We start from the raw sequence: 27797 nt of genomic DNA, 5'->3' as shown, positions 1-27797 counted from the left end.
TACGCATGCCATTTGCTTCACACGCGGTCTGGTCCAAAATCGGGCCCGCTTGAGGAGGTGAGCAGATATACCGTTTGTCCGCGTGCTCTGCGCGCGGCCGCGCCCCGCACTTTACTTGGGTTTTCGCACACTATTTCTTTGCTGATGTGGCATGCTAAAATTGGTTGCGCTGCTGCTCAACAATGGTAACCGCAGCGCTGGGCCAGTGTATGGAGAATAGAGAACATATTTTAGACACATATATTCTTCCCGTTACTTTCAGTCTAAAAGATATTTCTTAAAACACGCAATATGTCTACGTTACAGCATTCCGTACAATACAGATAGTGTGTGTCGATGCACCAGAGGTGTTTAGTTTATCTCAAGAGGCGCAGCAACATATAGTGTTTCTCTGCTCCGCTTGGACTCGCGTCCTTTAACAGAGTCTAACGTTCTGGGGCCTTGGACCCAACCTTCCAGACAACGGAAAGCGGTGAAAGCGCTCCTGACTTTCTTACGGGACTCGGGGTTGCATTCCCGCCTATAATCTTTCAGTGCGCGCCCTCTGTCCCTGTGACATGGTGGTCGCTGGACACTTAGAAAACTCATTTCCTTGCCGCTCTTTTTCCTTTTTTCCCCTTTGTTCGCCTCCCCAAATGTAGGGTAGCCAACTGGGCATCGCCTGGTTAACCTCCCTGCCTTTCCGTCCTTTTCTCTCTCTCTCTCACGCAACATATATGTGCGATCATTCCTGCATAATGTTTGCGCAATACAGAAGGACCAGTCTGTGCAAAGTGAGCGCACGCAATTTAATGCATGCACGATGTACCTTACAATCTTAGATAACTGCAAAAAAATTGTTTAGTACTCTGCTTGTTTAGTAATTGTTTAGTAATGCGTGAAAGCAAACCGCCATCACACAATGGCCTTCACTGTCCATGATGATACATACAGTTGCATAATCGGTTGCCACGATGTGCCGACTCTTTGTGGACCAAACCCGATGTCTGCTTCGTCAGCTGCAGTGATTAAATTTTTGTGGTAGCGGTTCCCATCGTATCCGGGTGGGTCTCGCTGCACTCTTTGCAGATTCGAAGGTAACGAGCACAAAACCAAACACCACCGTAGCCGTCGCAGCACCCACACCATTAACACATGAAGGAACACGACGCCAAAGTGTCTCTGACCAGAGGCGCAAAGCAGGCGATAGCGCACGAGATAACGCGACTGACGAAGTTCGCGAAACACGCAATGGATGAGCGGCGGTTGCAATTAACGACCGCGCGAGTCAGAAATTCAAAAGGAATAGAGAGTGAGAGAGAACGAAAGACCTTTTGTCCTTTCAAAAACTTCTTCAGTTAGATCTTGTTCTTTACCACAGACGCTAGCGCCACTACCTCCTTCAGTTACGTTCACAACGGATGGTGTACGCAGTTAAAGCTTCAGCGGAGGTTTCTGCACTTACGCAGTAAGGAAGTATAGCTCGCGCTTTCCTCCCCTTTCTGAAAACCTCAGCATTCATGCAGGCATTGCGGTATCAGGGTATCGAACAGTCTCACGTGAAAATATTGGAATATATCTATAACGACTTCAGAACTACCACAGCCCTCCTTAAGTCAGCAAAAAAAAACCTTTAAGGAAGGGTGCCAGGCAGGGAGATACGATCTCGCCAATGCTATTCATCACCGCCTGTTAACAGGTGTTTTGAGGCCTGTATTGGGAACTGCTGGGGATAGGAATTAATGGGAAATACCTATGTGCGATTCGCTGTTGACCTTGTCTTGCTAAATCACTCATTATAAATGTTTTGACAGGCAGAGTAGAATGGTGGGTGTAAAAATAAACGCACAGAAATGCAAAGTAATGTTCAACACTCTCGCAAGGCAACAGCAGTTCACAGTTTGTAGCGAGGTGCTAGAAGTGGTAAGGAATACGTCTACTGAGGGCAGGTAGAGAAAGCTGATCCGGATCATGAGGAAATAAGTAGAAATAAGAACCGTGTGGAACGCATCTGGCCGGTTCTCTCAGATAATGAATGGCAGTTTACCAATATCCATCAAGAGAGAAGTATACAACAGCTACATCTTACCGGTACTCACCTATGTGGCAGAAACGTGGAGGCTAACAAAGAGGGTTCAGCTTAAGTTATACAACGCAGTGAGCTATGGAAAGAAAAATGATAAACCGGAAGTGGGCAGAGTGGCTTAGGAAACAAACGAGGATTAATGACATCCTAGTCGAAATCAAGAGGAAGAAATGGGCTTTGGCAAGGCATGTAACACTAAGGGAAAACAACCGCTGGTCCTTAAGGGTAACGGAGTTGATTCGAAGAGAAGGCAAGCGTAGCACGGGGCGGCAGGAAGTTCCGTGGGCGGATGAGGTTATGTCTGCGGGGATACGTTGGCCGCAACTGGCAAAGGACAGGGTTAATTGGGGAGACATGGTAGAGGTCTTTGCCCTGCACTGTGGGCGTAGTAAGACTGGTGATGATGATTAGAGCTCGAATTGTTTGTCGACGTGAATAACAGGTTTTATTAAAGCTGCTCACAACGCAGCCTAAATGCTAATAAAACGCCATTTTTATTGTGTAGCAGTGCTTCACCTTCCTACTATACAAACTATAGCTCTTTATTCCGCGGAAAAGTTATGAATAGCGAGGCGTCTTTACCGCCGCTAAGCTCCGTTGCCATCCGGCACGAAGTCCGGTTCATTAGAGTTGTTCTGCAGAGCCTGCGTTGTCGGTGGACGGTGCAGTGTATTCCTCCTCCCTACGTCCGTCGTGTGCGGGCAACGTGGTGTACAATCTGTCCGTAGTTGGGTCAGGGACGCTGTGGTTATCCGTTCGTGACCGGCCTCGGTCGAGGCTGCAAAGCATTGAACCAGAACTCGATCAGTGGACGAGTAGTCGGTAGGAGAATGTTCCAGCAACCACATTCCGCTGGTGGGATCCAAAGTTCAGATCTCCGGTGGGTTCGGATCCTACCGGCGGCATATTGGTGTTTTTCTTCTGCTTTCTAATCCTTCAGCCATGCAATGATTACAGGATGAATTTTCCATTGGTGAACACCACAAATAAAAAAAAGTTCCAATAAATAGAAACAGTTCCCTGTGCTTTCCTTAGTTTCGGTGGCTGTTGGCTTCCGTCATTTTTATGTCCTAACGGGCCCCTCATTTTCTGTGTGCACACACACACACACACACGCCTACACACACGCATATACATACATACATACATACATACATACATACATACATACATACATACATACATACATACATACATACATACATACATACATGCATGCATGCATGCATACATACATACATACATACATACATACATACATACGCCGCCGCGGTGGCTCAGCGGTTACGGTGCTCGGCTGCTGACCCAAAAGACGCGGGTTCGATCCCGGCCGCTGCGGCTAGAATTTCTTTGGAGGAGAAATTCTAGAGGCCCGTGTACTGTGCGATGTCAGTGCACGTTAAAGAACCCCAGGTGGTCGAAATTTCCGGAGCCCTCCACTACGGCGTCTCTCATAGCCTTAGTCGCTTTGGGACGTTAAACCCCATAAACCATACATACATACATACATACATACATACATACATACATACATACATACATACATACATACATACATACATACATACATATATACATACATACATACATACATACATACATACATACATACATACATACATACATACATACATACATACATACATACATACATACGTACATATTCCAGCGAAAGGAAAAACTTGGCACAGTATGCAGTAGCATAAACGTAGACCAAATTTTGAAACGCTTGATACACTTTATTTACGTTCGGCCGTCGTCAGAATGTCTCAGAATGACATTGTCATTCTGGTCACAATCGCGCACCCACATTCTACGTCAGAATAGCTTCTGACAAAGGCCGTTCCACGGTCGAAACAAATTATTTCAAGCGTTTCAAACGTTGGTCTACGTTCATGCTATATATATTCCATTGGCTAGAGGGCAGTAACGTCACCAGACCAGGTTCGTCTGTGCGAATCCTCCACCTGTCATCTGTGGCAGGTGGTGTATGGGAAGGAGACACATGGAAGGGCAACCGGGTTCTCACCGCCATTCACTTCCGGCAAAGGCGTTGACAGCTTCGGATGCTGTCGCATTTCCAATACATAACGAAAGGCTATCCGTGTGTGTGTGTTTTTTTTTTTGGTTTGATGCAACGGCCGGGACAAAATTCTCGTCTTTTTTGACCTGCCCACCTCATAAGCTTCTGCCGCCATTGCAGAGGTCTGAGTGGGACGTTACGATGTCGTGAACAGTGCGTACTTTCTAGCGCCCGCGGGGTCGTTGTCGTCCACGTCGTCGAGTTCACTCTGGGCCATCGCGAACCAGTAGGCCATGGCCACCAGGCCCAGAACCAGCATGGCCAGCACACCCGCGGTGGCAATCACGAAGGTGACCATGCCGGTGCTACTCGCTTCAGGAAGCACTGAGCGATGGCCCAACGAAGACGTCACTCTGCCCTGCGGAATCAAGAATCAGAATTGTAAGCGCACAGTAATAGCCATTAGCAAAAACCAAGGTGTCTGCTAAGTGGTGACAGCGCGGGCTGAGGATGATTCTTAATGCCGAAGTGTGTTTCCTGAATTAATAAAAAAAAACATACTGCAGCCTGAGCGCCGTAGGAAAATTACAAAGCCCTCGCTCAAGATATTCTCAAGAACGCAAGTCAGAAGAGCTCCAACTTAACAGTGCCGCTATATTTTGGCTACAATATGGCGAGAGAAATAGAAGCCAATTCAGTAGTAGCGAGGGTGACTTTGCTTATTGACAGCAAGGCTATCGATAAAAATTCGCGTCAAGAAATTCTTATTTGTGATAATATCAATGGTACCTCTTAATCCTGAACATAATTTTTTGGTTAGATTAACGGTGTTCCAGGGCACATTTAAGAAAAACTAAAGATACTCCCATTCCTGTTGCAGCTCAATAAAACGACTGCTGTGAACAACGGCGTAAACAAAGAACTGTACATGGTACACAAGCAACATTCAGAGGCGCAAGCAACACGTAGTAACACCTTGTTAATGAATCAATCAAGATGTTCAATTATGCACCCGATCACTGCGGACTACTCGAACTGAAAAATTGAGTACTTGGTGTCCAGTAAAAGCCACAATCTTAGATGCTGAAAAAGCATCGCATTGCTTTTTGTTTTGAAGCAGCACGTCTTTTATGATGATGATTTTTTGTGGCGCAAAGGCATCTGTGGCTAAAGAGCGCATGGCACAAGGTGTTTTCGTCTGCTCAAGGTGGGGTCGGACTCCTTTCCCAGGCATTTCACCCTAGGAAGTCCAGCACCAAGCCAGGGAAAAGTTTGTACCCATCTTATCACTGGTGGATACCGGGTGGCACTGGGGTTCGAACCCCACACCCCCCGCATGCGAGGGGGATGCGCAAGCCACTAGGGCAGCATTGCGGTTTGCGCATATTTTGTGTTGCTGGTTTGACTCATCCGCATGCATTAGCCAAAACCCTCAGGAACTGTCAGCCAGAATCCTCACGGCAGTGGAGTTCAAATAAACATCCTAAGATCATCAGACCGACGTTCCATCTACTGAGACGCAGTGGCAAGGTGCTTTTTCAATCACCATTATTTCTGACGGCCTGATCGTAGACGGAGCTCTCATATTGAGAACAAAAAACATTGATGTTGACGCTGCCAGTCGCTGACTGCCTGCGTTGTGACTGATCTGCCTTGTATCGCATACTTGCGTCTTTTGCATTTTTTAGCATAAAATAGCTTTTAATAGGTGAATAATTTTGCATGACCATTTTTTTTAGCAGTAGCTGCGTTAGGGAAGACCTATTGTGTAAACGGCTTCGCTGTCTACATACCGGCGCATGTTATTCAGCAACGCTTTTATCTACAGGTGAATGACCATACTAGAGCAGAGTTTTACGTGAGTTTGCAACACACCTGATCTATTTGCCATTTTCCTGCATGCAACTGGCGATTACACTCATTTTCCGGCTTAATGATTGCAGCATCCCGTGCTCTGCAAGTTCCTCGAGCCTGGCAAGGAAATCTAAGGTGTAATAAGGGAGTAATTCCTCATCGGCATCCACCCGGCCAAGCGCAGCCGTACGGCTACAAAGGAAAACTATACAGAATTCTCAGAAACTTCGTAGTTAAAGAAAAATTCGTGCTGGTCCGGGGTTCGAAACCGGTACCACCGCTTCACCGAAGAAGTCGCTCTACCAACCGAGCTAACCGCACAGTTGCCAATCAGGAATTACTCTCTTATTACAAATCTGCTTCATTTTGGGAATTCCCCTAAACATTTGACCGAAATCTAAGCTGTTTCGTAGAATCGACTCCGGCGACATGCACTCTAGCTGACGACGCTAGGAGCTTAACCGCGGTCATTATACGAGGGATGTTATACCTCCGCTCATATCCTTCTTCTGTAGTTTGTGTTTGTGGGATCTTCTTGCCCCGACGAGACTAATTTGTTTGCATCGTTCTTTGCTCTTCTCGTAAATTTTTACCGAAAACGAGTGGTTTCGCATAGCTAACTTCTGTAGTGTCTGAAATAGCATGAGGCCGATTTATTCTTAAAAATCAAGAAGTGAAACTGTTTATTTCTTTGCGCTGCACTTTGATTCTTCTAATCACTGCTAACACCCTAACACAGGCACTCATGCACACGATGTGGCCCTCCCCGTAGATTCCCTACCGTCGATCTAATTGTTCATGCCTTATGGCATACAACGGGAATTGGTAATTTCCCCTATCCCCAGCAGGCTGCGTAAGGATTGAGAAAAAAGTACAGGAAAGATCCTTCACTCTAATGACCTAGAACAAAAACTGCTACCATTCTCCCTCCCCTCTCATGACAAGGAAGTGACAGCTACGTACCATGGCTTATGAGCCGCCCTCTGCAGAGCGGACACTTCCAAGACCTACGTAATGCACAGCCACTTGAGTAACATGAAAAGACTACGTACGTAGGATACATTCTTGACGGATCCCACTGTCTGTGGTACCAGTAAACAATAACCTAATCGGTAAGCACGCAAGCTAAATCTGTGGTACTCTCAACAACCTCATTGCTTACCAGATGAAACAGCAAATTATCGCTTAATAGTAGGATGATGACAGCTTCGCCCTTACACAGAAGACGGTAGCAATACCAGGGGCCCCTGGCCAGTAAGCGTTGTTTGACAATCGCCGCCTCCGCCTAAGCTCGGTATACACAGTTAGCGCCGATATCAGTATGAACAGAGGGCTTAGTCACAGTACCTTTTGCTGCACAGAAAACATTCGGACTCAGGCCGGCTAAGTTTTTTTCTTCATCTGGAAGTCTCGCGAAGCGTGCTCCTGGCTCCTTGTTCGTCTCTTGTTTCGATAACTCTTTCGGGCAGGCTTCCATGGATTTTAAAAGCGTACTTTGGGGAACGACATACAGTACCTGCCTCTTCTCGGTTGGCAATTGGTTTTTCAGGAAATGAAACACCCAGTAACTGCCTAACTTCCCGGCGGACACCTAAACCGCGCCGTTAGCGATGGGAAGGAAGTAGGGAGTGAAAGAAGAAAGAGAGAAAAAAGTGTGTAGCGGAAGGATGCAAACTCATTTCGACCACCTGGGCAGTGCTGCCAACCCTAGGGATTTTCCCCTGGATCTAGAGAATTTGGACGTTGTTAAGGGAAAGAGGGATTTTTTGTGTAATGTAGGGAACTCGGACAGTTTCATTTGCTCGGACAGTTTTTTTCTCTCTCTCAAACTGGGAAGGCAGTACAAGCTTCTCGTTGTTTTTTTCTCTACAACTGAAGGAGACCCGCACAGCACCGCCGCGCGCTCGCGTAAAGCCTGTTTCACATGCTTCGTTGCTGCGGCGCAAAGGCTGTTAAATCTAGAGCTATCGCGGCGGCTCCAGCAGTCAGAGCTGCAATGTTCCAACATGTTAGAAATTTTTCGCCGCGCTGCGCTGCTCAATTTTCAGTTGCTTGCATGCATGTGAACTAGCCTCTACTCGGAATCGGACATGTATGGTCCCTGACGTGGCCAGTGGCACACGCTGCCGTGATCTGGCGCGCCACTGCCTTCCCTCAACACGTGCGCACTTTCCTCGCGCTGTATTTGGAGCTCGCTGCACGACGTGAAATTCATATTTAGTAAACATATCTGCATGTTTATTTTGATAGCTAGGAAAGAACAAGGGCACCATTTTTTTTTTTTTGATAAAGGAGCGCCGTGTTGAAGATCTTAGCTAGTCTAACTAGGGGAACCATTCCCGGTTCACCCGCCGTGGTGGCTGAGAGGTTATGGTGCTCGGCTGCTGACCCAAAAGACGAGGCTTTGATCCCGGCCGCTGCGGTCGAATTTCAATGGAGGCGAAATTCTACAAGCCCGTGTGTTGTGCGATGTCAGTACACGTTAAAGAACCCCAGGTGGTCGAAATTTCCGGAGCCCTTCACTATTTCATCCCTCATAGCCTGGGTCGCTTTGGGATGTTAGACCCTCCAAAATCGTACATCATAATTCCCAGTTCCACCACGGTGAACAGGTCACATGAGGCGTACAAAAGCTGTAACAATCACTGCTTCATTGTTTTAATTGACTCAGACTGTTACGTCAGCCACCCTCTAGAGCAATCGCAGGAAATGAACAAGAAGCTTTTAAATCGCAGTTTCCGTACTCTCCACCAGCGACCTCCAGGCGTTTTGTATGTGGTATATATCCTTTGGCTGAAGTCTTAACTGACACAACATGAGGGAAAAAAATTGAGTTAATTCCACATGCCGATGCATATTTACTAATATCTTGCGTACAGTGAAGAAAAAAATACACAGGCACGATATAAAGCCTTTAATTTGTAATTTCCAAAGAGCGCTACGGTTTATCTTGTAGCTTCATTTAGAAGTTCTTCATTTTAGATCCTTCATTTCAAATTTATCAGCTAATTTGCTTAAAAACGTTTGGTAATAGGGTAGCTGCATGATAAAACTGGGTACTGAACTACGCATAATATAAATTTTTTTCACAATTGAACACCATTTTTCGTATCTAGGGAAATCTAGGGAATTTTTGGTTGTAAATTCGGGGATAAGCAGCTCTGGAGGTTGGCAGCACTGCACCTGGGTACCTTTTACGTGCACCGACATTGCACAGCACATGGCCGCCTTTCGCGTTTCGCCTCCATTAGAGTGTCTAGCCTCCATCAAAACGCGGCCGCAGCAGCCGGGTTCGAACCCGGGTACTTTGGCTCAGTAGCCCAGCGTAACGTTGTTACCATTGAGCCACCGCGACGGATTGAATTCTCGTCAGTTGGCACCTCGATCGCGAAGAGAGGAATGAGAGAGCGAAAAAAGGAAAGAAAAAAAGAAAGAGGCGGCATAGTGGAGGGCTGCATATAAATTTAGTCCGATGGTAGAGAAAATCCCAGCGATAGCAATAAAAATGGGGTGACGTCATCAAGCGGCGCACGCAGCAAGCAGATCTCGAGCACCACCACTTCAGACAATCCTATACATGTAGTTGGTCTCATCAATGGCTGACCTCCATGTGGCACCAGGTTTTCCCGACATTCATACCAAAATTGTGATAAAACCGTAGTAAAGCGTTCTGTGGTGTTATACGATTTCTTGTTGCGTATATCTTATATGTGCTAGTCAAGTTGGAGGCTAACTTGCGACAGAGATTCAAAGCGATAACACAGAATTGTATGCCTTCATAGATGTTCAGATCAAAATTGTGGTGCAACAGTACAGCATTCCGGTTGGTGTCAGATGCGTGCGCGTGTGTGGGCGTCCCAATGCTAAACTCAAACGCCTACGTCTCGCGTCCACAACATGCAAACTCGGCCAACCTCATAGCCATGCGGAGGGTCCGAACGTTTGTGGTCTGGTGCGCAACCAATACGCAAACTCATAGAAGACAACTTCAATTGATGCATGTACAAGCATTACGTGTAAACAATGCACCAGGGACCGTAATTTCATGAGCGGTCTCTTGCCAGACACAATGCATCTATATGCGCAGCAGATGCACCCACTGCCAAGAGATCTACAGTCAGTCATAAAACTTTAATATCGGTACTGGGAGTGATGGGTTCTGTCACCCTCACCAGATGGCCCTCATTGGTGCTGAAAGTAGAGTTACTGTAACTCTAGCTGAAGGCGACCTCTTGGGCTTGTGCTAGCTGTGACCCGGACTTGTACTTCCGGATCAGAGCTGTCCAGCAGCGGCCACTTTTTTTGAGCCTACAAGCTTCTGGGGTTCGGGAGGTGGGTCTGCGGGGCAGTCCCAGAAGATATGTTCCATCGTGGCTCTCTGTCTATATTTCGAGCAATCAGGTTTCGTCTGGGTTGATGTGATGAATTTTTAATTGAGCGAGTATACTGGCTTGGAGTCGTCTCCATCTAACCTCTTGAGCTTTGGCGAGACTTTTGTGAGGTGGCGGTAGCGTCTGTCTAGCTAAATTAAAATGTTGGGTGATTTCCCAGCTGGCAGCTGATGAAACCTTCCTCTCTGCGTTCCGGTCTCGAGTCGCTGCTCACGGCTCGGCCGATAGATCCTCGAGCCATAGTGTGAGCTGCCTTGTTAATTCCAGGATTTCCAGAGCGGGCCGGCACCCAGGTCACTTCCACGTCCCCCCATTTTCTTGCGGAAGCAACACTACGCTAGGTGCGAGCCCAGGAGAGCCCCAATTGCGCATGTGCGAGTGACGTCAGAGCAGCGCGGAGCCGCCGCCGACTCCTCCGCTACGCGGGTGACTCAGAGGTGCCGCCGCCGCTGCGATTGCCGCGCCGTTGCTTCCGCAATTCTACTCGGGATGGCCATTGGTCAAACCACAGCCAATTTTTTTCAGGGTAGTTTTGGAGAATTTTGCGAGCGGTTTTTGAGATTCTTCCTCTCGAGTAGTTATTAGTCACTTATAACGGTTTCAATTTTGGGCTAGTTAAAGCCAGTCATATGGCCGCTTCCTCCTCAACATTGGAGTGTTTGACTCTGAATGTAGCTATCGATACTGGTTTTCCCTTTTCTGTGGAGACCGATATCGTCAAGGCTTTGAAGTATCAAAGCCTTGACGATATCGGGGTATGCCGCTGCATCAACATACACCACATCCTGCCTTCCCTTGTATTTCTTCACTAGCGCCTTGGCTCTAGCTATTCTATGTTCATGGTATAGGAAGGATGCATGTTCTTTGGCAGAGGTTTGATGGTTATGGTGTTTCTGATGTTTCAGGTTAGTGCTCTTTCAGTTGTGTGTCTTCCCAGTCTTTACCTGTTCCCATAAAGCGCATTTGTGTTCACTGAGATGTGAGACAGTTACCGCACCATTTCCTTTCTTCAACTAACAATTTTCGTATCAAAACTGTGATGCAACTGTTCGTCATACAACGTTGCGGGTAGTGTCACGCAGTTACTCATTGCATATAGCATACGTCTCTTATATTGGAGGCTAACTGAGGACAGGTATTCGAACTGTGTGTCCGAGTGTTTCACTTGGACCCTTGTGAATTCTGCGTTTCTGGAGTCAGCGTTAGGAGGTGCGACTTCGTTTCATTTCTCAGTGCGCAACCTACATCGAGGTCGAATGCTCACAATGACACACTAATGCTTTCGCCTTCACAGCACGGAAGCAGTCTTAAGTGCCCTCTTTTTTCTTGCCATTGCTGGGATTTTTTGTACCATCTGTGAGTACACATACACGCTGCCAGCTTTTCTCATAATGGGAATAATAATGCTTTTGCATTAAAACGCAACGCTTCCTAGGTGTCCACAGGTGGAGGTACGGCTTGTGAGCGTTCACAGCTTCTGAAAATTTTCATTCACGTGTACAGTCCGAACAGAGAGAAATTTGCATTCCGCACTGCCACGCCCTCCTTAAGAAAAATTGGCCTATAGCTGATGGTTTGTAAGTTGCTGGCCTTGATTTGGTAGCCGATGGGCTCGGCCGACTAAACACGGGCCGGCGTCGGGCAACGGATGGCCAAATGCTGTGTCAGCCAGTGGTTGGCAAGAAGCAAACAACAGACCACAGGCAAACGCCTGGCAATAGTTGGCCGCCGAAGCGTAGGCAGGCAAACAAAGGCCACCGACCAAACGGAGTAAACGCTACACGTTATGTCTTGATCGTACGTATAACAGCCAGCAGAACTATTTTTCAAATATATGAAAGTATAACCTTCTTGAAGCGTGCATGCTGCACAGTAGTGGTGCCCGAGAAAACCTCTTATTCATCATCATAAGCCTCAGTAAGTCTACAGCAGGGCTTACGCATTCCTACGCTCTCGCCATACCCTCTCCTTCCGCGGTAACCGTGCCCGTTGCCGATTCCTCCGCTCTCGCGATGCTCTCTCTCCTCCTACCATGGTGACCACCCCCTGGATGGTTCCGATGGTAACCGCCCTCTGGTTACGCACTCTTCCTTCTACGGTAACCACACTTTGAATGGTTCCCATGGCATCCATCCATGGGTTATGCTAACTACTACTACTACTACTATTACACCGGGCTGTGACAGCCCAGGAACGGATGCTTGACAGCTGCTTCTGTAAAAAAACTAAAGCAATGACTTGTGGGAGTCTATTTCTCACCATACAGGCTGTTTATTTCTACATCATGAATGCATTTCAATGACCAAGTGCATAACGGTTCGTCACAGCACCAAGAACCTTCCCAAAAATGGTGCCATAAAAATAAAAATGAAAATGAACAGAGACACAAAAGCAGCTGCTGTCCACTGATTCCATTCCAGGTTGTCTCGCGGAGACCAAGAACTGATGATCCATCACGTCGCACCGTTTGCAAATGAGGTGCTCCTCTAGGCAGATCCCAAGACACAAATCACCACATCAAAGTCCACATCAGTGTTCATTCACTCCGGCCTTCACGACCAGGCTCACAAAATGATCGACAGACAAATAAACCATACTGCATGCCTTGTGATGCCCAATGCGATGAAAAAGAGTCACGAAGCAGCGGAGATCAAAGTGCCACAAGAGGGAATGAAGCGCACCGAGACCAGGCACTGATGTCCACTGCAACCCAGCGTCCAGTATTCACAACACATTTTCGAATGCACGCTGCAGTCACTAAACAACACAACATCGATTTCCAGTCTCATCCAGCAGTGCATTGCTCTCTGTGTCATCAAGACACCAGTCAAAGTCACCACCATTGTTTAATGCAGGAACTCTCGATGTTACCATGTTAACCGACTGAAGCCTTGGCTTTTGCTTTTAGGTTGCTGAACTTTAGCATTTAGCCACCGTTTCCGACTACCGTGGAACTACTCTCGAACCCAGCAATGCCTCCTGCAGAATACTCGCACAAAGCTCCATTCTAGCTTTCCCGCAGTGACCGGGAATACTGCATGCCGCGAGGAATGCCACAGATTGTGCACCATGATGTGCAGCTTTTTACGGCAATAATTTTCAAGCTCGACGGAGTGGCAGCTAAAATTCTTTTTACCACTGCAATCTTTTGTGGTTCCATGGTAGAAAGAGGGCAAGGATACGGGATTCTTGATAACACAAAACAAAGTGAACGAGCGTTGAGAAGAAGCCTCAGTCTACGATCCTCCTCAACCTTTGTTCACTCCATTTTTTGTTCAACCTCTGTGGTGACACACCACAGTCAAACACTTCTTTTCCACTATGAAGAACCGAGATTACGCGACCACTATCAAACACCCGCCACGGCATCACACCACAGTCAAACACTTCTCTTCACTGTGAAGAAGTGAGATTATACGAGCACTGTCAAACACCTGTCACGGCATACTTAAATTAATACTCAAATTCACCGAGCTGACTGCGTGGGTCTAGATTTGCTGAGCAGTAGTACGCACAGGCAGATGTTGGCATTAAGCACGAAGCACGTCGATTAGGAAGCAATAAGCTGACAGCGTTTCACAGTTTGCAGGTGATGAAAACCGTCAAAGAAAGTGACTTCCACCGAACTGATTTAGTGTAACAACTGAAAAATGAACCACCCTTCTCAACACTGCAAAACCTGTACAAGGTACACGCGGAACACTTAAAAGCAACAGTTCTACAGACGAATATCTTGCACACACACGAACAAAAGTGTTGAAAGCGTTGCTGTTGACAGGTGTCATGTCTAGACGTAATGACATGGGACACAATGCGATTCAATGCTCAACACTGCACAAGCAACGACCAATAAAGATATAAAGCGTAAATAAAATTTAAAGTAAAAATTTTACTGCGGGTCACCGGCGATAAACTATGCCACTCATACGACAATGAACTGCCTGAACCGGCAAGCTGCAAACTGCAAAATAACAGTGCAGGTCATGGGATGAAGAGAACTCTAAGCTAGATGAACCGAGTGTGATGCCATTATGTACATTCTTAACACAAAAAAACTTAACAGAACACCGTAAAAAAATTCACGGCTGTTTCTCTGATGCTATTCACCGACAATTATACACACAGTACTCACGCTGCAACCAAAAACTGATGTGAGCCATCCGAGATGTGTCCCTAATAAGGAATTAAGTCAATGCATAAACATGACCTCTTTTTGGAGTCATCCTCTCAGCCGTAAGCCCTTTCAATGTGAAGCATGTGCAACATGTCGTGACATGGCATACCGGGATGTACCACAGCAGGTTGCTGATGCGTTACAAGTCAAGAAGCTAAAAAATAAAAGAAACACAAGCCCATATTGTCTGTTGTTGCAAGCAAAGGGCTGCGCAAACTGAAAGAGACAAAACCCCGCCACACACACGTCGATGCCCGTGCAGCACTTCTGACCGACCTCATCAGTCACGCAGCACAGAAGTGGTAATGAAACATCAAAGTCCATACAACATGACAGCCATAATAAAAAGCTCACGGCACCACAGTTGGCTCAAGGAAAGCCTGCACAAACAGGTGTTCATAGTTGTTTTTGCACATCTGAAAGCTGTGCTATGGTTAGGCCTTTTCAAAGAGGGAGGAGGGGCGGGAGAAGTTAGACATCCAGTTGCTGAAGAAACAATGAAACACTCTCTTCTCAGTAGACCATAGTGCAGATCATTAAGCTGGATGTCAGCAACTCTCACCTTCTTCCCTCCAACTCTTCTTGATACTGAATAAGACATAACGGCCCCACAGCCAGTTATCAACTCTCAGGGTTGTCACAATCTTGTTTGTACCTCTGATCAGAGTCACAAGAGTGTTATCATTTTGTCGTGGCATCGAACTTGAAATCATACACGCCCGATGCTACCACTAAATTCGAAATTCCGGCGAGTAGTGGCTGGTCGGACAGGATTCGGCCAAATTCCAGGGACACTGACGTCACAACACGAGGTCCAGATCCCAGCTACGGAACTGCTGTGCCCCTGCCCTTCGGACAGGACTCGGCCCAATCCCAGGGACACCGACGTCACAACAAGAGGTCCTGATCCCAGCTATGGAACTTTTGCACCCCTTTGCATTGATGAGTCGAGCCAAAGGCCATGACGCACCAGGCAGTCAGTCAGTTGGATCAATCCGTGAATCACGGTCGCGCGCGCACACACACGCACAATATTCAGCGTCAGACACGCAGGATCTCGAGACAGCTGTTGTAGCAGATGGCGATCCAGTCTGGCTGGGTGGAGGCCCACTGGATCTGGTTGATCTCCCCCTCGGCCGTGTATGCCAGGATGGGGTCCTCGATGGCCCGCGGCATTTGCTGGATGTCCCAGATCAGGGCCTGGTGGTCGTCCGCTGCACCAGGCGAACACAAGGACACGGGCATCATTTTCGGTGCTCGTCACGGGAAATGAGAGCTGTGAAACCTTATGAAAAAAAAATTGGCTGTGGCTTAGCTAAGGCTAAGGGGGGACACTGGTCTTGAATAAAAAATTTTCATTAATGAAGTCACAGTTACGAAATCTTCAGGGAATATGTATTTTTGCGCGCCGATTCTAAATATATGTCCTTTAATTTCATGCAAAAAAATTCCTTGAGCACTTATGCACTTTTTATGCTAGTATTTCGCGCTGAGTTTTCAAGAAAATTTGCTGCGGGAAACTCGCTGAAATGTATGCCATTGGGTTCTCTTGACACCAAGGAATACAATAAGGGTGAAATTGTCTTCCTGCCTATCGTAGAACTTAAGTTATAGAGTTTTGAAGTTGTCACTTCAGAAATCAGAAGGAAAGTGTGTATTCCTGTTTTTGAAGTGGCAGCTTCAGTACCCTATTACTCAAGTTCTATGAGAGCCAGGATGATAATTCTTTGTATTCTGTGCCGTTTGTATTCTGTGTTTTATATCTGTTGTTTTCTTTGGTGAATCCCCCCCCTATGTAATGCCCGCATTGGGCCTTTAGGGTATTGAAATAAATAAATAAATAAATAAATAAATAAATAAATAATTTTACCCTCATTGTATTCCTTGGTGTCAAGAGAGCCCAATGGCATGCATTTCAGTGAGTTTCCTGCAGCAAATTTTCTTCATAACTCTCCGCAAAATACTTGCATAAAAAGTGCATAAGTGCTCAAGGAATTGTTTTACCTGAAATTAAATGGCATATCTAGAATCAGCGCACAAAAATACATGTGCCCTGAAAATTTCATAACTATGACTAAATTAATAAAATTATCTTTTCAAGACCAGTGTCCCCCCTTAAGCCTGGATATGTATAAGCGAACAGCTCTCGCTGCTTTTCAGCCAACTCCCAAGCTACCACTTCTGGATCGGTGTTTCTGCGCCGTCCGACTGTTGCTTCTTCTTCTCCTTCCATCGCGAGTGTCTGCGCCTGTTCTATGGGCAAGCGCGCCTTTTATACCCCTCCTTTCATATGCGCACTGCGCACGGCTGCGGCGAAAGGTCAGACGGTGGCGAGGAGGAGAAGCGGCGGCGCACATGTGATTTTTACGCCCGCAATGTCCCTGCGGAATACGGCAGATTCCATGTTTGTGTTCAAAAATTTTCTGCCACAGAAACCTTCGGGTCATAGACATCATGGCACTGCGACACCCCCAGCACTGTGCTGCATCATAAAATATGTGTGAAAATCATCATCACCATCATCATCCTGACTACGCCCACTCTCCCATGCCTCTCAAATTAACCCTGTCCTTCGCCAGTTGCGGCCATCGTATCCCCGCACACTTCTTAATCTCATCCGCCCACCTAACTTTCTTCCGCCCCCTGCTATGTTTGCCTTCTCTTGGTATCCACTCCGTCACCCTTAAAGGTGCACTGAAGAGGAATCTGAACTTGTCTTTTTGCCGCAGGAACTCAATCTACACGTTCCTAGCATTCTTAGAAACTGCGACTTATTGCCCTGTATGGCCGATTTCCCAAATTAAATCGAATTAACGGCCGGCTCCCGCCCTTTTTTTTAATTCTGCCTCGTACGGTGGGCGGAGTCGACCAACGCGGGGAGTGCCTTTCACCCAGTCCCGTGGCGGCTTGCCGCTCTGCCATCGGCGGAGTAATACGTAGTAGTCCGTAGTAGCAAATAGTCCGCGCGTATTTTTATTTCTTCGGGCTTATTTTGCGGCTATATTATCTGCGAATGAAACTATTTATTCATGGAAACCTAAAAAACAAAATAAAGCAAAAGCAAAGCCTCCACGGAGCTGGCTGAAAGGAACTTCACGCGTTGGTCGACTCCGCCCATCGTACGAGGCAGAATTAAAAAAAAAGGGCGGGAGCCGGACGTTAATTCGATTTAATTAGGGAAATCGGCCATACAGGGCAATAAGTTGCAGTTTCTAAGAATGCTAGGAACGTGTAGATCGAGTTCCCGCGGTAAAAAGACAAGTTCAGAATCCTCTTCAGTGCACCTTTAAGGACCAACGGCTACCTTGCCTTCGCATTACGTGCCCTGCCCAAGCCCATTTCTTCCTCTTGATTTCGACAAGGATGTCATTAACCCGCGTTTGTTCCCTAACCCGCCCTTCCCGTTTCTGATCTCTTAACGTTACACCTATCATTTTTCTAGGTGAACCCTCTTTGTTCAACTTAAGTTAAGGACAACGCAGCCACATATATATAAATAAAAATAAAATATAAATATTAGCCACAAACAGCGAATACCTGTATGGATATTTTACTCCACAAACCTTTCCTAAACGTTACCACTAAGCACCTTATCGCACTTGGAGAAATCGGTGGAACGATGCTCAACTCACCGGCCGTGCAGATGTGGCAGGACGAGTGGGGCGCCCAGGCAATGCCGTTGACGCAGGCCCTGTGGTTGTTGAGCCGGGCGACGGGTGTGCACGGCACTCGCACGTCCAGGATTATCACCTGGACAAGGCACAAACCACCCCCATCACAATCCTAGTTAGGCCCACTGCAGGGTGACAGAAGCATCTCCCAGAAATTTACAAGTATACCTGCCTGTCCCTAACTGCCCATAGTTGCGCATCTGAGAAAATTTAGGCACTACAGTCGCTGACCGAATTTTCGGACTCGGCGGGAGCCGAAAAATGGTCCAAATAATCGAACAGTCCGAAAAATCCGTGAACTTAAAAAAATAAACTTTTCTTCGAAAAACCGGCTTTGGTTATGTTTATTGGTTTATTGGGGTTTAACGCCCCGAAGCCACTCAGGCTATGAAGGACGCCGTAGTGAAGGGCTCCGGAAATTTCGACCACCTGGGGATCTTTAATGTGCACTGACATCGCACAGTACACGGGCCTCTAGAATTTCGCCTTCATCGAAATTCGACCGCCGCGGCGAGATAGAACCCGCGTCTTTCGGGTCAGCAGCCGAGCGCCGTAACCACTGAGCCACCGCAGCGCTCCCCATGTTCCGCCTGCAAGCAATAATATTAGACTTTATCTGAGCCATAGCCGTGCTTTCCTCATGCCCGCACCCTGTCACATCATGATACCAGATAGTGCGACACGGCCGCGCTCATGCCGCGAATGAATGCACTCGCTGCGCGAAGCAAGAACAGTCAGTTTGCATGGGGCAATGACGTTTGCGAAGACCGAGAGGTAACCCATGGGAAGACGCGAGCGGAAGTGAGTGCCTCCGAATGTAGTCCCCCCCTCCCCCCGTCTACCCCGTCTGCGGCCTCGCACCGCAGGGTGCGTCGTCCAAGCCGCGGTGGATGCTGCAGCTGTTCCGCTGTAACTTTTTCAATGCGATCGCGCGCCCTTTGTAGTCCATCTCGATGGCAATGGAAAGCATCTCATTATCTCGAATGACAACGATGGAGAACAAATAGCCAAGCCTATCCAAGCCAGCCCGATTGCACCCGCCGAGCCAATTCCGTTTAAATCCAAGATGGCGCCTTTCACGGTGACGGCAAACGGGTTGGTTGTGACAGCGATGCCCGCTAGCGTCTACATTAGGCCGAAATAACAGACTTTCGGTTGAAAAACGATCACCACGATATTGTTGGCGTCTATTTTAGTCCGAAAATTCAAACTTTTAGACTCCGCAAAGTCCGAAATATCGGTCGTGAAAATGAATACGTTCCTATGAGGTGCGCGACAGTTCCTCAGCGAAGTCCGAAATAATGCGCTATTCCGAATTATTGGAGTCCGAAATATCGATCGGCTACTCTAAATAGGATCGCATGGTGTTCAGCAAGGCAAGTAAGGCTGACAAAACCCAAACACTGTAATAAGACGGACATCAAACCCCACAAGTCCCGCATGCGGGGCAGATGCTTAAAACTTTCAGAGTCGCTTTGGGACGTTAAACCCCATAAACCAAACCAAACCTTTCAGGCGCCATTTTTTGTTTTGACTGAAATCAATTATCTTTTCATCTAAGCAGTATATTCAGGCTTCAAGAAAGGGAATTTGTTAGTTTTCGAGTGTGAAAGACCAGCAGGTGAGTTTTTTATAATGATGTGGAAAACTCTGTCCAAAGTGTCAGATTTGCTATAGATAGTACCATTGAAATGTTCTCATGTGTCAGGTAAGCATCCTAGGCGTCGGGTCGTAGAATCACTTTGTGTGTCAAAGATTCATATTACGCTCGAAAATGAGGAAAAACAATTGATGTTTTCACTCGCCCAAAATCTATAAGCACAAAAACGGCAGACAAAGTGCTACCTCGCTCACTGTTATGTGAAATATTACTTACTGCGTTCGCTACACGGTACAAAAAAACAACTTATTTGCAACAAGAAGGGCGCCCAGTTCGGCTGAAACAATGAAATCACTGCTAAGTGCACCAGTTTCTCAGAAAAAGCTGCAATTTGCCACATACGCAAATGTGCACAAAGCACCTGAAAGGATTAAACTGCTTCGGTCCTAAAATCAAATCGTCTTTACCCACCACGGTGGCTCAGTGGTAAGGCGCCCATCTACCGAGCCGGAGTACCCGGGTTCAAACCCGACTGCGGCGGCCGCGTTTCGATGGAGGCGAAACGCAAGAGGCGCCTGTGTGCTGTGCGATGTCAGTGCACGTTTAAGATCCCCAGGTGGTCGAAATTATTCCGGAGCCCTCCACTACGGCACCTCTTTCTCTCTTTCTTCTTTCACTCCCACCTTCCTCCCTTCCCTTACGGCACGGTTCAGGTGTCCAGCACAGTTCAGGTGCCCGGCACGGTTCAGGTGTCCGCCGATATATGTGAGACAGATACTGCGCCATTTCCTTTCCCCAAAAACCAAAACCAAAATCATTCAGAGAGGGAGTGCCCCTCACCTCGCAGGCGTCCATGGCGAAGGTGGCCAGGTAGTTTGGGTCCTGCTTGTTCCAGGCGAGGCGCAGCAGGGGCTGGTGCTGGGGGTCCTCGTAGATGATGGTCGAGTGCTCCAGGTGGCGCAGGTCGAACATGCGCACCGAGCCGTCCGCCCCGACACTGGCAAACATGTCCCGGCCCCCGCCCGCCCGCGAGAACGCAATGTCGTACACCTCCTTGTCGTGCGCGATAAGCTGCGTCTTGACGTGGCCCGACACGGCACCCCCGCCAGCCATGGCGCGCCCCACCACCTGGCCCGTCTGCGCATAGGAGTAAGCAACGGTAAGTTGCACCAGAGAAAAACTTGTCACTCATGACATTGAAACCACTTCAATGAACACTGAGGACAAACTGAAGGTGGGGTTGGTTACTGCAATATTGTTTATTGCGAAAGCAATACTACGCCAGGTCTAACCGCTCGTCGCGTGGTCTGTGGACCCCCCTGCTGCCCCCCGGGTTACCTGGCAACCCGGGTAGCTATTCGGGTAAGCTCGGGTAGTAACTCGGGTAAGCTCAGGTAAGTTCGGACAAGTGTTGTGCCATCTGCGTGAGAGGTTGCTCGGGAAGAGCAACATGGGTCGCACAATCCCGACGGCGGGCTGGGATAGAAACACCCACCTGCCAGTGCAGTGGCGCATCGCTTTTAACCGCTGCACCACTGCGCTGGTAGTGGTACATGAGGACTCACCGCCATCTATGAATCTTAAGTAGGAATAACCAATTCTGCATACATGAGCATTAAGCCACTAAAGATATCATGCCACACCCCTAAGGCGGAGTTTAAGTGCCCCCTCCAATTGAAGAATGAACACCTGCTTTCACAGGTCTACTCGGTTTAACTATGTTAGGACCCTACCAACTTTTTTTTTCACTGAAAACACTACGTAAAACAACTAACCAAAAATAATACAGTTACTGTGCAACAAATCTGCTTCTCACGGCCTTTTTTGTCATAGAGGATTTCATTTTTAATTTAAACGAACAGCACGTGTACACGCAAATATTCAAATTCGATGTGCAGGCATGCTTTGTCCTTGATATCCGCTTCGCAGTCTAAAATTTGGTACCTGGATGCCCATGCAATCAAAACTACTTAATTTACCTCTACTCGTGGATGTCAGTTCTTGCAGTCACCTAACAAAACAAGTGTACAACATACTGAAAGAGCTGCAGCAAAACAGATAAGTTGGAATGCTGGTATGGTTGCAGCTTGCCACACAGTGTGACTCAAGCAACATAAAAAGAATCATGCCTCGCATCTTTCCTTTCCGTCTCTCTCTTCTTTTGCTCACACAGTTGAGAAATGGCCCCACTTGGCTAAACAACTTAATAGCAGGAGGAGAAAGGATCAACGAGGGGGAAAAAAAAAATTAAAGGTTTCTTCTTGAGGTAAATAAGTGGTAATAAGGGAGTAATTACTCATTGGCATCCACCCAAGCGCAGCCATACGGCTAAAAAGGAAAGCTATACAGCTTTCTCAGAAACTTCGCAGTTAAAGAAAAATTCGTCCTGGTCCGGGGTTCGAACCCGGGACCACCGCTTCACCGGAGCAGTCGCTCTACCAACTGAGCTAACCGGGACGGCAAGCTTATGGTAGGGCGAGAGCGAATTGATCAATAACTCGAAGTGGGAACAGTGCTGACCAAATGTTTAGGGGAGACCCCCAAGGTGAAGTAGATTTGTAATAAGGGAGTAATTACTCATTGGCATCCACCCAAGCGCAGCTATACAGCCTTATTACAAATTTACTCCACCTTGGGGGATTCCCCTAAACATTTGGTCAGCACTGTTCCCACTTCGAGTTATTGATCAATTCGCTCTCGCCCTACCATAAGCTTGCCGTCCCGGTTAGCTCAGTTGGTAGAGCGACTGCTCCGGTGAAGCGGTGGTCCCGGGTTCGATCCCCGGACCAGGACGAATTTTTCTTTAACTGCGAAGTTTCTGAGAAAGCTGTATAGCATTCCTTTGTAGCTGTATGGCTGCGCTTGGGTGGATGCCAATGAGTAATTACTCCCTTATTACAAATTTACTCCACCTTGGGGGATTCCCCTAAACATTTGGTAAATAAGTGGTGAAAGCACTTGACCTTGCTTCTATGTCATGCCAGTCTCATATTGCACCTAGTTTAAAAGAGTATGCATGGGCAACACTACTCAATAGTAGTGCTTAGACAATATACACAAACTGCTACTAAAGGCGTAATATGCTTTAATATTTTCGGCTGAAACTAAATCGACACCATCATCAGCCGCAATGATACGATGACAAAGAAGCGCTACAGCCGCGCTCAAAGCTCGTGGCTACAGCTTGAAAACAGTGCGAGCTTTCCAGCGAGGATGTTCTGTTCAGGGCGTGCCTGTACCTGTCACCTAGTAGCCCTTTTGAAGTCTAAACAATGCAACCTGTTTTGTCTGTCACTTTGCATCGCCGATTTGATTCATACAGATGTGACACCTCCATCATAAGCTCTTCAGTGGAGACTGTTCCACTTCTGCATTTCTCAAACATGGGTTACAATTTCAGAATTTCAATCAAGGAAGGTACAAGGCAACCATGAGTAATTTTGCTAAAGTGAGCACTGGGCTTCGCAGAGATAGCAGTTAGCTTTGCAACATCCGACCACTGTGTACGCAGCTCCCAACAAGCACAGCAGCCCGACAATGCGAGAAAGCGCCCACAATTTCAGAATTTCAATCAAGGAAGGTACAAGGCAACCGTGAGTAACTTTGTTAAATTGGGCACTGGGCTTCACAGAGATAGCAGTTAGCTTTGCAACATCCGACCATTGTGTACACACCATCCCACCTCCCACAAGCACAGCAGCCCGACAATGCGAGAAAGCGCCCACCTCGAGCCCCCAGATGGTGCAGGTGGTGTCGATGCTGGAGGTGCCCAGCAGGTTGGGGTCCACCTCGTTCCAGTCGAAGGAGGTGAGGGGTGCGCAGAAGTCAGAGTTCTTGTTGTTGTTAAGCAGACACTCGAGGCGGGTCTCCTCGCCCGCCCGCCACACGCGCAGATAGTCCCCGCTCGTCGCCAGCAGGTCAGGGAACACCCCCTGGTGGCAGAAGAAGAAGACATAGGCCCCCGAGATTGCCTTTTCGATTGTCGTTACCTAAGCTTCTCTGTCAATCCCTCACCAGCCGTCACAGATATTGTTATACAAAGGTGGCATTGCAACATGAATGAAAAACAAAGTGACATCAGTGCCTGGTTTGCTTGCCGAAAAGTGTGGTGTGTGGTAGTAGAGGGATGGGAAGTGAATTTGTGAAAGAAGTACTGGAAAAACAAGATAAAAGAGAAAGCAGCACCTCGGTCATGCATGGCTGGCCAACAGCCCCCCCCCCCCCCCCCTCCCTCCACACTGCATCGGTTAAAACGTCAGTGCCTTCATGCCACTGCATTTATTTTTCGGGTGCTGACGCACTGTTCAGTAGGTAGATGCCACTTTGTTCTTCGAGGCCTGTCTGAGACCTCTGGTATGAACACGGTGCCCTTAAATTTCTACTGGAAATAAAACTCCTGTGCCTTGCTGTCATACTGAATGATCTCAGGGTCCAAACAGCTAAAAACGCAGCCTTTCAAAACTATAATGCAGCACCAGAAAACTGAGCCTGTGATATGAAATGGTGCAGCTACCATCCCCGCTAACAGTGAAGCTGAACATCGAGGCACCCTAGTTTAAACAGTCTGTCATATTTACTTGAGTATAACATGTTACGTTACCTATGAAGAAAGTTGGTCGTCCCTTAGGTGAAAGGTGAATACCAGTAAGATACAGCTGTTGTATACTTTTCTCTTCAGGGATATTGGCAAACTGCCATTCACGATCTGAGAGAACCTGCCATATGCGCTCCACCCCATTCTTAGCCTTCTAGTTATTTCACTCTCATGATCCGGATCAGCTGTCACTACCTGCCCTAAATAGACACATTGTCTTACTACTTCAAGCACCTCGCCACCAATTGCGAACTGCTGTTCCCTTGCTAGGCTGTTGAACATTACTTTGGTTTTTCTGCCTGTTAATTTTTAGCCCCACCGTTCTGCTCTGCCTGTCTAACTCATTGATCATACGCAAAACGAAAAGAAAAAAAACAAAAACAAGCAGCCCACATGAGGCGAGATGCGCACTTCGATCGCAGAGCCAGCGCTCCGGTGCATGCCGTACCAGCTGCTTGCGGCTGGAGCACTGCCTGGTGCAGCGGACGCGCCACTATAGCCATGTTTTATAGCCCAGCTATAGGTTTTTTTGTTGTGACGAGGTAGCTCGCCCTGTGATCATGTAGTGTGTACAGAGCAGCTGTAGTTTAGGTATTTACGACTACTCGCCGCAGCCGTGCTTTTGTTAGTGCAGTGCCCCTCATATTTTCAGTGTCTGATAAAAGAAAAAAAAGACATGCACAGCGCCATCAAACAAGTCCTCTCCATTGCTCATTGCATGCTTGCCCATATTGCCCATATACGGGCGATATGGCTGCTTCCATCAGTGCTGACTGCACTGCAAGCCCCTGAAACTTTCTTTCCACCGGCCTTGAGTATCCTTTTGGGCCAATAACACTCACTTCCTTCGGAAAAGCCCTCAAATGTTGAAAACGGAGCAAAACTGGGGCCCCAACTGACCTTGGTGTCGGGTATCCACATGATCTTTGTCGTCGGGTAGGGGTGATCGAACGTGCTCTTGGCGAGAAACTCGGATGTGTCCTCGTCCAAGGACACAAGCTGCACCTGTGATGCAGAATGGGCAAGGCAAGAAAATGCAAGGCAGTGTTACTGCATATGAACAAGATCAATGTCATGTTCGCTGTTAGACACTGCAGCAGTGTCTAACAGGCAAAGAAAAAAAAAAACGTCTTGGCCGTTCAACCTAACGAAGTGCTCCCTTTATGGCTACACAAAGAGAACTCCTTCAAGATATGCCGCCAACACCACAGGACTGGGTAACGTGCCCTTAACTGTTGTCGCAATGAAAATTAATGCTTGCAAAACTGCTTCAAAGCAGCAGCAGGTGAAACGTGGTATAGTCCAATGCAACTTGAGGCTGACGCAGTAATGCCTCTCACAAGCAGTCCTTTCAGCCAATGGCATTGGCCCACTGTCATGATGTCACAGTCAGTTCGCATTAACCAGCATGTTTGAACAAATCAGCCCAACCAGTACATCCCACCCCACTACAGTCATCTGTTCCGGTGCCCCTTGGCAAACCGACCCCGCTATCATTGGCGGCACCACGACGTCGAGAATTGGTTGTTATCATAGTCTGGTTTCATCAGAATTTTTGTCTACCTATTGGGTAGCTCATGGCTCATATATTTTGCATCAACTCCGCCCCTATCCTAACCCCGTTGAGAAAAGGCAGCGAGAAATGAAAGGGAAGCAATAAATAAAGAGAGAAAGTATAAAGGAGAGAACACAGACGAACGAGATGGAAGGGGATTGGAGTAACGTTCCACACCTTGTTGTTGTACTCCTCGATAAAGCTTCCGAGGGCAAGGCGGAAGCGCCGGTCCGGCCGCACGCTCCAGTTCATGCTGTACACTGTCCAGGGGGCTTCATACTTATAGATCTCCTTGCGCTTGGCGCCACCGGCACCAGAGGGCGCCACTGCGTGAACGGCCATCTTGAGGCCCCCTCGATCAACAAGCTGCAGCCTTACACCTGAGGAGAGAAAACAGCACGCATATTCTTGATAAACTTGCTATGAATAAGGAGCTCCTCCTTAAACTGAGTCAGCCAAATGTACTTCCTTTCAGAGACAGAAGAGCATTGTAATTTCACCATTAAGTGTTTAAATCTTTCATCAAAGCTCGATAAGGTACCCACGATTAGGCTCAACGGTGACTCGGGAGCTAAGAGCTATGGTAAATGTGTTACCAGCACTATCAAGAGAAACTCAACTTATGACACCAACATATTAGCACTTCCTTCTTATCATTCCCCTGTTAACTCCACAGCTTGTAATCCTTTTGATTAAGAGAATGCATTTAAACGTGAAAGCATATGTTCGAATCGGAGCTCCGTAACTGGTATTAAGTTTTTCTAGTCTGCTGAACAGGTATATTTCAGTAAGATCTTTTTTTTCAGCATTAAGAGCATGCCAATTATGCTGTTTAAGTGCCAAACTAGGGCTTTTTCAGCAAGCTTAGCAATAAAACTCTTTACTGTTCATCTGTCTTCGGTATGGCAACGGCAAGTCAAATTTAGCCTTCCTTAATAGGCTTTACTGCAAGGTACACGAAGTAAAGCTATGTGGAAAGTAAACGAACGTCTCCTAATAAAATTAAAAATTAAAAACTCGGCGGTACATGAGTGAATGCGTTCAGATTCCACCGTCGTGATCTTACCGTTCACAGAACTTAACTGGTTGCCGAAGATGGCGTAATGTTAGCAATAAGGTAGAACAAAATGAGCAGTAAGAAATACAAGGTTACAGGGCACACTTGTATGCCCTTTAAGACAAAACTCCCTTCCAAATGCCCGATTCCGCAGGCTGCCTGAAAGCGCACGTTCACTACTAACAACCGGCGACCAGCATAACAAGCACATCGCATCGCAAACTTGGATTCGCTCGGAGGTGTTATAAAAGGTGAGATGAAAAGACGTAAGCAGGCCGTCGGCCAGTCCAACCTCAAGTCCCGTCGGTCGCCACGCTTTTCTTAGCCAGCGGACTCCGACGCCACGGGTGGCTCCTTAGCACACAGCGCGCTGGATCACGAAGACCACAGGCCAATCCAGCACGGTCCCAGAAGAGGCTGTGCACTTCACGAGAAGATGGGTGACCGGCGCCTCGACCCATCGTCGAGGGGACTTGCCACGGCCCTGCCTGGCAACAAACCCGCTGTACCCGGCGGCACAGACGACCGACGCCAAGTCGCCATGGACGATCAGAGATTTCAAGAGCTCACACGAACCATCCACGGGGCACAAATGGCACACACAGCTGCGCCGATGTGTTGCGGAACCACTCGTTCACTTGGCCACGCTGTCACAACTCGTGCACGACACCGCACGTAAGGAGAGAAAGCGACGAGCCTGCGGTACAGCGGTGATGTTGCGATGTTGCGCTCAGCTGCCCGCGTACAGCAACACCAACGACAACGGAAATGCGATCGCAGCGCCGACTGCGAGCTACCCGACATGTGACGTAA

The 27797-nt window shown here is 47.6% G+C and overlaps 2 protein-coding genes across 2 annotated transcripts; both read right to left on the bottom strand.

Moving 5' to 3' along the window:
- Positions 1–2689: 2689 nt before the first annotated feature.
- On the bottom strand, positions 2690–10311 carry LOC149366847 (uncharacterized). Its single transcript, XM_089571969.1, has 3 exons — positions 10255–10311; positions 4310–4506; positions 2690–2843 (listed from the first exon to the last, which is right to left on the bottom strand). Exons 1-3 carry the CDS (start codon positions 10309–10311, stop codon positions 2690–2692), a joined length of 408 nt encoding a protein of 135 aa, XP_089428095.1.
- Positions 10312–12567: 2256 nt separating this feature from the next.
- On the bottom strand, positions 12568–27701 carry wap (DDB1 and CUL4 associated factor wap). The gene is made up of 7 exons (XM_089552707.1): positions 27277–27701; positions 26105–26307; positions 25273–25377; positions 23504–23710; positions 20619–20915; positions 18140–18257; positions 12568–15721 (listed from the first exon to the last, which is right to left on the bottom strand). Exons 2-7 carry the CDS (start codon positions 26267–26269, stop codon positions 15549–15551), a joined length of 1065 nt encoding a protein of 354 aa, XP_089408833.1. The 5' UTR covers positions 26270–26307; positions 27277–27701; the 3' UTR covers positions 12568–15548.
- Between the last annotated feature and the right edge of the window lie 96 nt (positions 27702–27797).

This window comes from Amblyomma mixtum, chromosome 1, assembly GCF_055824585.1.
Source record: "Amblyomma mixtum isolate Tamu chromosome 1, ASM5582458v1, whole genome shotgun sequence".
NCBI lineage: Eukaryota > Metazoa > Arthropoda > Arachnida > Ixodida > Ixodidae > Amblyomma > Amblyomma mixtum.
This window is presented reverse-complemented; position numbering and strand designations above follow the sequence as displayed.

What these genes read in the sequence shown, in the direction of transcription:
- LOC149366847 (XM_089571969.1), bottom strand. Translation starts at nt 10,311, where the DNA reads ATGGAACATATCTTCTGGGACTGCCCCGCAGACCCACCTCCCGAACCC. An exon ending in CTCCCGAACCCCAGAAGCTT is followed by an intron (nt 4,507 to 10,254) that starts GTAGGCTCAAAA and finishes TTGATTCCGCAG; the next exon opens with GGCAGAGTGACGTCTTCGTT. An exon ending in GACCCCGCGGGCGCTAGAAA is followed by an intron (nt 2,844 to 4,309) that starts GTACGCACTGTT and finishes AATGCTTTGCAG; the next exon opens with CCTCGACCGAGGCCGGTCAC.
- wap (XM_089552707.1), bottom strand. Translation starts at nt 26,269, where the DNA reads ATGGCCGTTCACGCAGTGGCGCCCTCTGGTGCCGGTGGCGCCAAGCGC. An exon ending in TCGAGGAGTACAACAACAAG is followed by an intron (nt 25,378 to 26,104) that starts GTGTGGAACGTT and finishes TCTGCATCACAG; the next exon opens with GTGCAGCTTGTGTCCTTGGA. An exon ending in GCACCATCTGGGGGCTCGAG is followed by an intron (nt 20,916 to 23,503) that starts GTGGGCGCTTTC and finishes TCCTATGCGCAG; the next exon opens with ACGGGCCAGGTGGTGGGGCG.